Source organism: Lactuca saligna, chromosome 1 (genome assembly GCF_052625555.1).
Source record: "Lactuca saligna cultivar CGN05327 chromosome 1, ASM5262555v1, whole genome shotgun sequence".
NCBI classification, from domain to species: Eukaryota; Viridiplantae; Streptophyta; class Magnoliopsida; order Asterales; family Asteraceae; genus Lactuca; species Lactuca saligna.
In genome coordinates, this window is record NC_136417.1 from 29,082,464 (window position 1) to 29,095,000 (window position 12,537).

Below are 12,537 nucleotides of genomic sequence, written 5' to 3' on the forward strand. Positions count from 1 at the left end.
TTCTTAAGGATTTGTCCTAAGGAATAGGCACAAAGTTCATCGTTGCCAGTGTTTAGGAACAAAGTCCATTGCTGCCAGTGTTTAGGCACGAATTCCATTAATGTCGGTGTTTAGTGTGACATCCCCAATTTCACAGCAAGAAAAAACCAATTTGTTTATGCTTATTTAAAAATAAGAGTATCCTTTTTGAGGAATAACATTGCGGAATTTGTTCCGAGAAAACATGATAATGATATTATCAAAGCCTTTCCGAAGAAATGTATTTTATTTATATTAAAACATTGGGATGTCATCTTCAATACAAAAACATAAGCATAAATATACCTTACATTAATTTACACTAATGATCTACATCTCCTTGAACCCCTAAGTAGAATGTATCTTTAATGTCGCTACCTGTGATACAAGAAACTGAGTGGGTTATGTTGGAAAACCTGGTGAGTACATAGGGGTTTCAACCCACAATAATATAGTTTTTGTTTCTTCATATATTTCATGTCAAACAATCAACCCGATTACCCATCCCCATTTTATCTATTTATTCTTCCTTAAATATTTATCCTAAGGGTCTTCTCCTACATCGTATTTACCTCTCATCGCCTTACATCACATTTCCTTATATGTTTGTTCCTAAGGATCATCGCGTACATCGCATAGACAATACTGATTCGGGGATTACTCCCCCAATACGTGACCAGTAAGGGTTCGAGTATCATCGCATGATACATAGTTACTACATCACCTGAACTCGTAATTCATCACCTACATGCTACTGGTTATGAGCCTGCTGGTGTTTCCACATGACTTGTTTAAATTAGTCATGGGTCGCCATCTATACTCTATTAGATGACTACATCGCAACATTGCATGTCAAAATTATGGCATATCCTAATCATTTCTTATCTCGCATCACCTATTTATCATCACCTATCTACCATAACCTAGTTATCATAATCTGTCTATCATCACCTATCTCTCATCACCCGTCGCTACCCAATACATATTTATAAGTATATAATACTTATATGGTTAAATCAGTTAAACATCATCTCATAATATCTTATATAACACATAATATTCTTAGCATGAATAATAAGCACATAAGCATGTAATTATCTAGATACTTCATATCTATGTTTAAGATGAAAGTAACAGTGATGATTCGTATTTCGGACAGCGCTTCGCTTCTAGCAATTTTCGTTTCCGTTGATGAAACCTAGTATCATTATTACTAAGTTTTAGTCTAATATTTATTGTGATAAGTTATTAATCTAGATTCATCATTAACTCAAAGTCTCCTTTCATAATCTATCAAGTAAGGAACAACCAGGTAAGATCATATTAGAGGTAGGTTCCGTTTGTTATATGAAGTATACTGTTCGGAAATCCCACTTTAAACACCTTACTAAATCATAGCCTATATATCATTAGCTTAAATAGATCAACTAGTATAACGACTTGGAATCACCGATAAATCTTGTTTATAGGTTCATAATAACGATAATGAACTTAAACATAAGTTATATTTAAAGTATGGTAAGCGTAACTCGCTTACAGTGGAGTTTAACAAGAAATCAGGCTCTGCACAGGGATAACTTCTCAGCCAAAAGCTCTTCTCCTCGGGGCTTTCCGGCACTTCGGGCTTCGCTACTAACACCTAGGAGGTGCTAGAGAAAAGGTCCTACGACCTTGGGGGGGGGGGGGGGTTGGTAGAGAATGAAGTTAAAGGTGTGAAGAATGGAATGATTTTCGGCTCTATTTATAGGCTGTCCAGGGTCCTCTCACGCCGTGAGTCTTGCATAGGCACCAAGGCTTCGTCTGGTGCTGACATGTGGCGTAGGATGCAGGTAAAACAACAACTCTTAAAAAGTCTATAACTTTCGCATACAAGCTCTGTTTTTGACGTTCTTTATATCCACGTGTAGGTATTGACAAGATCTACAACTTTGCTTTTGACCCTATTAGCTAATTCTTGACCAATCTTAAATTTAACAGTCTGAGAAGATTACACTGTTAATGACCATGCAAAATTCATAACTTCTACATATGGACTCCCTTTTCGACTGTATTTTTAGTGTTGAACTCCTATTAATGTGATCTACAATTCTCATTTACATAACTTTGGCTAAAAATATGACCGATCTAAAATTCGATTTCTGAGTTGTATACTACTACGCTGAAACTTCAAAAAATAATAACTTCTTCTTAAGAAGTCAGATTTGGACGTTGTCTTTATGTACGCTCTCTATTTAACGTCTACTATGAATTTCGTTTAGATCTCTAAGGCTAAAATGTATTTTTTCAAAAATTTACTTTTTACGATACGCAGATCCGTGGTTTAATCGTGAAAATTCAACGGCTCATAACTACTTCGTCATAAGTCGGATTTCGGCGTTCTTTATATGTATGAAATCCTTGTGACATATACTATAACTTTTTTTAAGATTATTTATCCTAAATAATGTTGTATCAAAAAGTCATTTTTGATGCTTATTATCTCTAAATTCACTAGCCCGAATATGCGGGCGTTACATTTAGGCACGAAGTCCATCGTTGCCAGTGTTTATCTAATAGACACTAAGTCCATAGCTACCAGTATCTATCTAATACGCACTAAGTCCATAGGTGCCAATGTTTATCTAATATGCACTAAATCCATAGCTGGCAGTGTTCTATGGGACTATCATCAATTAGTCCAGTAGTTGTCACTTATACTTTGCTAAGTGACTATATCGTTGGTAAAATAACAATTATAAAGTTATGTAATTCTATCATTGCCTAATTCTTTTGTCATACTGTGACATCCATTCTTTCATCATACTATGACATCTTTCATTATCCTTTGTTACCCAATGTATAATATTTATAAAAATACATGATATGGTATAAATCATATAAACTTATCTTTATATCATTTCATCTAACACATAACATCTTTGTACATAAGCACATATAACAGTTATTTAATTAGATACTTCATATCTATGTGTAAGATGAAATTAACTATACACTCACTTGTTAAAGTGATGACTCAAAACTCATACAACGCTTCGCTTCTAGCAACTGTCTTTTCCTTCGATGTAACCTAGTATCATTATCACTAAGTCTTAGTCTAATATTTCTTACGACTAATTATTAGTCTAGATTCATCATTAATTCAAAGTCTACTAATCTATAGTTGATATGGGACAACCAAGTAAGATCATATCGGAGGTAGAGTCCGTTTGGTATACATAGTATACTGTTTGGAAAGCCTACTTTAAACACCTCACGAAATCTGGCTTTGTCATCATCCCCATAAGTAGAGCAATCAGTATAACGACTTGGAATCATTGATAAAATTTGTTTATAGCTTTATAATAAGGATAATGAACTTAAATATAAGTTATACTTAATAAAGCACGGTAAACATAACTTAACTTACAAGTGGTTTAGCGAAAAATCGGACATTGCGCGGGCATAACTTCTAAACCAAAAGCTTCATTTCTCAGGGATTTTTGACGCAACAGAGCTTTGCTACTAACCCTTAGGAACTACTAGAACAAGGCCTAGGGACCTTGGGGGTTTATAAGAGATTGGAATGAAGAGGTGTGAAGAAAATGATTGAAATTCGGTTTCTATTTATAGGTTACCAGGAGCCTATTAAGTTGGACGTACATAAGCATTACGCTGGGCGTAATGTGCCACATATCGCCAATTGATCGCAAGCTGTGGGGAGAAAGGTGTGTGCCAGATCGAGACACGTGTTGAACCCTTATTAATCCGAAAATTAATTATCTTGTAAAATTCATAACTTTCTCATACGAGCTCTGTTTTGAGGTTCTTTATATCCATGTGTAGCTATCGACGAGATCTACAACTTTTATTTAGAATCCGTTGGCTAATTTAGACTTTATTTTTAAAGTTATATTTTAACATATTTAAACTGTTAAAGTATGCTAAAATTAATAACTATGTCATCTCACTTTCGTTTTCGATTGTCATAATATTGTTGAATTCCTATTAATAAGATATTCAATTATCGTTTAGATTGTTTCAGCTAAAAATCGACCATCTAAAATTCTATTTATGAGCTATACACTACAACGCTGAATCTAAGAAAAATCATAACTTACTCTACTGAAGTCAGATCTGGACGTTATCTATATACACACTCTCGGTTTAACAAATACTATGACTTTCGTTTAGATCACTAAGGCTAAAAAGTAATTTATCAAAAAATCATTTTTTACGATATGCAGAGCAGTGCTGGTTAAATCGTAAAACTTCAAAGATGCATAACTTCTTCATACCAAATCGAACTTCAACGTACTTTATATTTATGGAATCATTGTGATATATAGTATAACTTTGGTTAATATTATTTATCCTAAATAATCTTCTATCAAAAAGTCATTTTTGACGCTTATTATCTCTAAACTGACTAGTCCGAAATTACGGACATTACATTTTTCACTGAATTTGGCTTGGAATCAATGTGGTTTACCAACTTATAACTTTATTTTGTAAATTCGGTTTGCACTTCTCAGGACTTTCATAAGAAATAATCCGTCTCCATCTCGCATGATTAAGAAATCACCTCTCATCTGAATGTCACAACCAATTATTGTAGATTCTCTGAGGCTAATAACATTGCTACAAAGTGACAAGATATAATAAATATCCTTGATTATAGTTTTTTCTCACCGCTTTTTTCCTTCAAACAAAATTGATCTATTTCCTTTAATGCTATACACGATCCATTTCAAAATCTCACATTTCCTATTATGTTCTTATTTAATTTAGTAAAATAAGAGTAGTTTTTGGTCATGTGGTTGCTCGCACCATTTTCTAAGTCTTAAATTCCATTTTCATCAGTATTTGCTTCAAATTTTTGAAGGGATATATTTGTCTTCATTCAAGAACACCGTTTCTTAAAATGCATTCATCATAAAAAAACATCCATTCTTCATGATTCGTATCTCCTTCGCGTGTCTCACTAAGGTTTGCCTCATGATTTTTGGTTCGGTCTGGGCATCTTGAAGTGAAGTGTCTGTATTTGTCACACCGGTAACATTGGATGTTTAAGAAATCTCTTTACTCGCGATGTTTTTCTTTTTTTGCTTTTGATATTCATGATTTTTATAGGATTCTGAGTGACTATGAGCTTGTGTGTGACCTTGACCATGTACACCACGACGTCCTCTACCTCATTAATTTGAACCTTGTGCTCTACCTTTGGATGATTCGAGTTTCTGTTGGACGGTTCACTTTTAGAATAGAGTAGCTTCACTTGTGTTTCAGATGCTTTATATTCTCCCTTGATTCTTTCTTCATGGGTTTTTAAGTGATCAACCACATCCTCAAAACATAATGTTTTAAGATCCAAGACTTGTTCAAGAGCTGCTACAATGTGAACAAATCGTCTAGGAAGGCTCGTAAGAAACTTTTGCACAAGTTTCTGTTCTTTCATGACTTTTCTTGGCGAGGCTGATTTTGAAGCAATTCCCAATTATTTTGCAGCAAAATCCTCGATTGATCCAGTGTCATTCATCTTCGTGTTCTCGAACTCAGTAGTCAATGTTTAGAGCCTTGCTTCCTTTAATCGATCAACCCCCAGATATTGTGTTTTTATTGCATCCCACATCTCTTTTCCGATTTTCAGATAACTGATTTGAAGGATTAAGTCTTATGGAATCGATTAAAACAACAATCCTTTTAGGATGTTGTTCTTCTTCATGTCATCTAGTCCAGGACCGATCGCATCCCAGACGTCATGAATACCTAGTAACACCTCCATGCGCATCCTCCAGATGGTGAGATTTGAAAAATGGATCATGTATTAGCATTAAAGGGAAAATGATCAATTTTTTTCGAAGGAAAAACGGAGAGAAAAATCTAATAAAGAATATTTAATATATTCCGTCACTTCGTAGCAATGTTATTAGCTTCATGCAATCTACAATAACCGGTTGTGACATTTCAGATGAGAGGTGATTTCTTAACCATGCGAGATGGAGATGAAAGATTGCTTATGAAAGTCCTGAGAAGTGCAAACCAACTTTATAAATAATGTTAAAAGTTGGTAAACCACAATTCTTGCAAGCCAAATTCAATGAAGAAGCTTGGGTATGACACACAGGATTTAGTCACATTAATTTTGACGTGATAAACTTGATGTACAAGCTAGCTAAAAGGGTACCGGTTGCTAAACCACATTAATTACGGAATGTTCATTCTGTTTATCCACGAAGTCAATGTTGATGAACGTGTTGAATAGTCCGGTCCACTGACTCAACCCGAATTCACCAAAATCAAATAAAAGCTATTGAGCGAAGTGAAAAGTGTGTATGTATCAAATAATTGGTTTTACATTGAAACTTACAACATCTTACAGAGCGACATAAAAGCCTATGGAAGAACCGAAGAAGCGATAAATTGAAAGGTGATTACTCGGAAATATAAAGAAGCGCAGGAAATTGCAGAGGGAGAGAGGATATTAGAAGGCTACGTTTTTATGGTATGAAATTAATAAGACCTGAGATATCTTATTTATATTGAATATGAACAAACTAATCCCCCAAAAGACAGATCTGATGACAACATCTGACCGTGAGACTACAACGTGGCAATTCAAATTTCGAATATGATGACATCGTTATCCGGTATCTCATCCGACGTTTGACCTGACCCACAAAATTGAAAATCACAATGTTTTTGACACAAAAATGAAAATCAAAGTGTTTCTGGAGGTGTCTGGAATGTTCCGTGTGATTATCCATGAAATAAGCGTGTTAAATGGGTCCGTCCAACCGATATGACCTAAACAAGAACACGATCTTCCTTAGAAATCTGCAAAGTGGACCTATACGCATCCACGATCGTCTGTGCATATGAGTTTGATATATCTCTTGTCTTCATTAAAGCTTTTAAAGTGGTACCAAGAGAAAAAACTTATAACTACATTTTTTTTCCTCCACCAATATAGGACAATAAAAACTTACCTACTTGCAAGCAAACTTCAAATTTCAAAAGACCGTAACACTATTTCTTTTTGACAGTAACGAAACAAAATATTTGCGTATAAAATAATTTACTCAAAATTAGAAGGGATTGGTAAGGGAGTAATTCAGTAAAGTGACTAAATTTTTCATGAGATAAAGAAATGAAAAACTAGAAACCCGCTTACTTTATGTTTTGGGTGGGTACAAAGAAGTTTCTTCCACCAAAAAGTATGATGACAAAACTCTCTTGCTAAGTAAAGTAAAGGTTCAACAAATCTGGTGCTGCTATTTCATTTGTTTTTAAATTAAATAGAGTTTTGCTTATTGTAAAGTACGTGCAGAAAAAATTGATACGCGGTCAAAAGTCAAGTAGCCATGTATTGCCGTTCAAAAAAAAAAAAAGGAAAAAAAAAAAAGAAAACACCACCTTAAAGAGAATTGATGTTATTACCCAATATAATTTTTAGGGATAATTTTATAAAAATCCAATATATTTTCATAAAAGTTTAAAAAAACCACGATATTATTTTTTTTATGTTAAAACCTTTATATTTTTTTAAAATGTATCATTTAAGATATTAAATTCGGTAAGTCCTAGATGGAAAAAAATTGTTAGGTAATTGATTCTTAATGATTATATTGTTACAAATCATTATATTAAACTTTTTTAACAAAATATGAGGGTTTAAATGCACTAAAAAAAATAATATAATGATTTTTTTAATCCTTTCATGAAAATAGATTAGGTTTTTCTGAGTTCAAAAAACCTTAAATAAGAATTTTAGAAAATATCAGGGTTTTAGTATACTAAATAATAATATAATGGTTTTTTAAGCATTTAATAAAAATATATTAGGTTTTTCTGATGTTTTCCTTAATTTCTAAGGTTATGCTGATGGTCTTTTATATGAATATAATCAGAATAATTTTGACAATTTAATCATAAATTCAGATTTCCAAAGAAAACTCAATTAATAATAAACAAATGATGTTTACTTCCTGAGATAGATGGCTGTGGAAATTTGTATGGGATTTTACGTAATTTGCAATAATCATAAAATATAAAATATAATGAAAGCCAAAATTTCCTCGAAACTTCTCAAAACTTTGAATATGGAGCATAAATAAAAGATTATGGGTCCAACGATGTTCTCTCACACTCTCACGAACTTTATGTGGAGCGTTACTAGCCTACTAACTAGGCTTTGTAGCTTTTACCAATTAAAATTATGGGCAATTGAGAGTTTATATGGGGTGCTACTAGCTACTTCATCAGCGTTTAAGTTAATTGTGTCCTTCGAAACCTCTATATCTCTCCCTTTTAGATTTTGCATTACTTGAATAATGTGATTGCTCTTTTGAGCCGATGCTAGCTAAATTTGATGTTTAAGTATTTGGCTTATAGCAGGATACTTGAGAAACAATTAAAGGCCCTACGTCTAAAATCCATTTATAATTCATTTAAGCTTAGCCAACAATACACAACAATACACATTATTTGATATCCATTTTAGTATTAAAAAAAGTAAATGTCACTATAGCTCTGTTTAAATAGTCCATTTTGTATTATTTTTGTATTATTTTTTTTTTGTATTTGTATTTGTATTTTTTTTTTCGGTACGAATTGTTATTTTATCTATTCTTAAAGTCATTATATAGAAAGTGAAAGGGTGAGCCGGTTAACCCCATCCTAATCACTAGGTAGTAAGGTACACGTCACTTAAATTTATGCCACCTAAGCCACCACCGTTGCCACACATGCCTTATCAATAATTGAGATTACCATACATAACATTTTCTAAAGAACGTATTCCCCCGTTGCTGTCTTTTCCCCCTTTTTGTCTTATTGTTCCTCTAAACATTCTCAAATATGGTCGTTTATGTGAAGATTGATCTTCATTTTGTTGGTATATTTACAAGGTACCACGTAATTAGTTACGCAGATGGAGCGGAACAGAGGTTCGACGATATCGATTTTGCTGGAATGAACAAGAACGAGTTTGTGGTGTTCCTTGAAAGATTCTCAAACGAAATATGTGTGAATGTTTACTTTTGCTGGCACGATATTGAGTTTCCTGATGGACTGAGGATGTTAGGTATGCAATTTGAAAGTCTAAGACAGTTAAAGCATATGTTATGTAATTACGCTATTGCCAATGTGTATCAGTTGTGCTACAAAAAAAATGATAGTATGAGACTTTTAGTTAAGTGTTGGTTTAGGCGGTGTAAGTTTAGAGTGTGGGATTCATGGATGAGTGAAGAGCAAAATAGATATCAAAAAGACATTTAGGCAAATTGCGTTGTTATTGGAAACAAAAGAACAAAATAGATATAACCAATGGGAGTCTTGGAGAATGCAAATGACAAAACGACATTTAGGTAGTGCTTTGTTACACTGTAACAAATTAAAAGTAATTTATTTTTCGAGATTTTTCTTTTATATTTTTATGTTTATAAACTAAAAGTAGTTTAAAAATTAGGTTTTAACAGTTATTTATAGTAGCGTTTCAACGAACTTATGATTTTTTTTAATTCTTATAAATATAAACTTTACTAATTATAAGAAAAATTATGTGTATTTTTATGTAATTTTAAATTTCTCAACTAACTTATTAGTTAACTTTTACTAAATGTTATTTTTTATTAGCAACAAGTTTTTTTGATATCAACTAGTTTTCCAACTAATCGACCAAACATAGTTTTATAAATGCATCAAACCTATGATTAATTAGAAAACAAATTCGCTCCTAACACAACCTTCGACAATGTGTTATAAGTGAATTTGAAGGTAGACACATTAGTAAACTCATGAACATGCCATGTGATTAAATTAGTAAATGATTGTTGATGCCAAATCATCCTAGATCATCTTTATACTGTCTATTAAGAAAGAAAGGTACCATGTGGTGGTAGAATATAGTTTTTGAACGATAACAATATTATTAAAACAGAAAAAATGTCATAGAGAAGTTAGACAAATTCTAAAATGCAACAACATAATTCTTGTAGCGAACCAGAGAGATTTATTATTGATCTCGTGGTGAATTTTACAAATACATTGAGACACAATATAAAGAGCAAAGAAAATACAAAAGAAATTGTGTCTAGTTAATTTGAAATGCTAACATTGTATGATCCTTGATATGGTATTTATATTCTCTTCCTTCACTATTTCTGATATTAGACTTTCTTGAAACCTTCCACAAAAACTATTATTCGCAACTTAAAAATAATAACACCAAATAGTCCAATTGAAAATTATGATTCCCCGGTGAACTTGTTAACTTTGAGTCCAATATATTCTTAAAAAATGTGGGTAAAAGATTCAAATCTATCCTTTTAAAATAAGATTTTTACTTTTGAAATGTTATACTAATTTTATGTCGTCCTTAATGTTGTAATCCTACAATTACGCCAAAAGAAGTTCCAAATTACCTCGATTTAAACCTTACATTCATATGGATTAACAAAATGCTAGTTGAATTACTTTAGTCATGATCAACATGTTAATTAAATAATTTTTCTAAGCAAACCTTATGTTAATTTTTTATTGTATTTATTAATGATCACTTGAAATTTAAAAAATAAAAGTAGAATTGACCCAACATATCACTTTAAAAATATGCAAAAGAATTGCATATGTAATGGCATGATTTTAACATGTAAAATGCTTCCTCAAGGACCTAACTTTTTTATGGCCATTCATTAATATTGCATTGTCATTTGTGAAGTGGCTTTTTTAGGTTGTCCTTGCAACTTTGTTTTGTTGCTTTAAATACCATCGTCTTCTTCTCCTTCTTTAACTGCAAACATCAAGTTCCATTCTCTCTCTCTCTCTCTCTCTCTCTCTCTCTCTCTCTCTCTCTCTCTCTCTCTCTCAAATTAATCAAACCCCCAGAGAGAGAATGGAGCAAAATTTACCAGTAATGGCAAAGAAAGTATGGAGCTTGGTGCGTGTGATGTTCTTCATGTTGAAGAAGGGCATCATTTCCAAAAGAAAATTCTTTGTTGATCTTAATATGATGATGAAGCGTGGCAAGATCGCCGGCAAGGCCTTTCACAACCTTATGTTCCACGGCCACCACAATTGGGCTGCTTCCACCCTCCACCGCCACCCACAACACCTCGCCACCCCTACCACACCACCACGCGAATACGAATTCAGCTGCAGCAACACTCCACCTTACCCTCTCTCCCTGTTTTCTACCCACAAGAAACACAAAAACAAGCACCACCGTGTTGTTACTCCGAACCCGCCGCTGGCTGTGGACGATTGTGATGACATAATAATCGATGATGCGGTTTTTAAGGTTCTCAATATGCTGACAAGTGCCGCAGCGTCGCCACCACTGCCGGAATTGAGGAACACCCCGATGGTGGAGCAGATGAGGATATGGGACTCATCGTTTCCGTTCACTCACTGTGGCGAAGATGGTCATGTTGACGAGGCTGCTGACAAGTTCATAAAGAGATTTTATAACGGTCTAAAACGGGAAAATTAAATGAGTTTAGTATGATTAGTTAATTCATCAGGAGGTTATACAAATTTTTACGTGATGATCCCTTCTCAATCTGAAATTCTTAATGCTTCAAGATTGTTGGTTTTGTCATTTGTGTAACCCCAAATTTTTTGCTATTTTTTTTTATTAATATTAATGAAAATAAATTATTGATATCAACTTTGCTAGTCGATATCCTTTTTCAGTCATGTCTTGATTTTCATTTTTAAACTATGGGTTCGTTTGATAGTTGCTGATTGGGTTAGAGCTGACTGAGTTAGAAGCTGACTGGGTTAGAAATGCTGACTGAATCCACATCTGACTGAATTTATGCTGTTTGATTATTTATCTGACTGATTGTGCTGAATGATAAAAATAACCATATTATCCTTATGTTGTCCTTTTGTGCTGGATAAAATAATTATAAAAATAAAAATTATCACATAATATCCAAAATAAACATGTGTAATTTAAAATGCAAATACAAAGTGTAATAGAAAACCCAAAATACACATTGTCATACATAATAAAAAAGTATATCATTTAACGTGAACCATTTGGAAGTAACTGATTAGCAATCTGGCCACGCAAAGTAGACATATACTCAACGGCTTCTAAACCCCACATTAGGAGTAACCATAGTGTTTTGTTCAAAGTTCGTAAATAGGTCATCTTGAATATCGTATTTCTTTATAAAATTATGGACCGCAACACATGCAATAACTATGTCTCTTTGCACTGGAAAAGGATAAGGAGCAATATGTTTTAAAATTGGAACTCTCATCTTCAATACACCATAAGCACGTTCAATGATATTTCTAAGTTGTGCATGAGCATGATTGAACCTTTCTTCCTTTGTTAAAGCTCTGTTTCTTCGAAAATCGGCTAACCAATACCTAGTATTGCGGTAAGGAGCCATAAATCCACGGGTGTTGGTGTATGCGGCATCACAAAGGTAATATTTATCTGTAGATGGGTGACAAATTAATCATATAGATAATATAGATAATAAAATTTATAGAAAAATTACAAACCTGGTGGAGGGAATGGAAATC

The 12,537-nt window shown here is 33.2% G+C and overlaps 1 protein-coding gene across 1 annotated transcript; it reads left to right on the forward strand.

Annotated features, from left to right (window-relative positions):
- Positions 1–10,909: 10,909 nt before the first annotated feature.
- LOC145004258 (uncharacterized) lies at positions 10,910–11,485 on the forward strand. Its single transcript, XM_078963152.1, has one exon. It carries the CDS (start codon positions 10,910–10,912, stop codon positions 11,483–11,485), a length of 576 nt encoding a protein of 191 aa, XP_078819278.1.
- Positions 11,486–12,537: the final 1,052 nt, after the last annotated feature.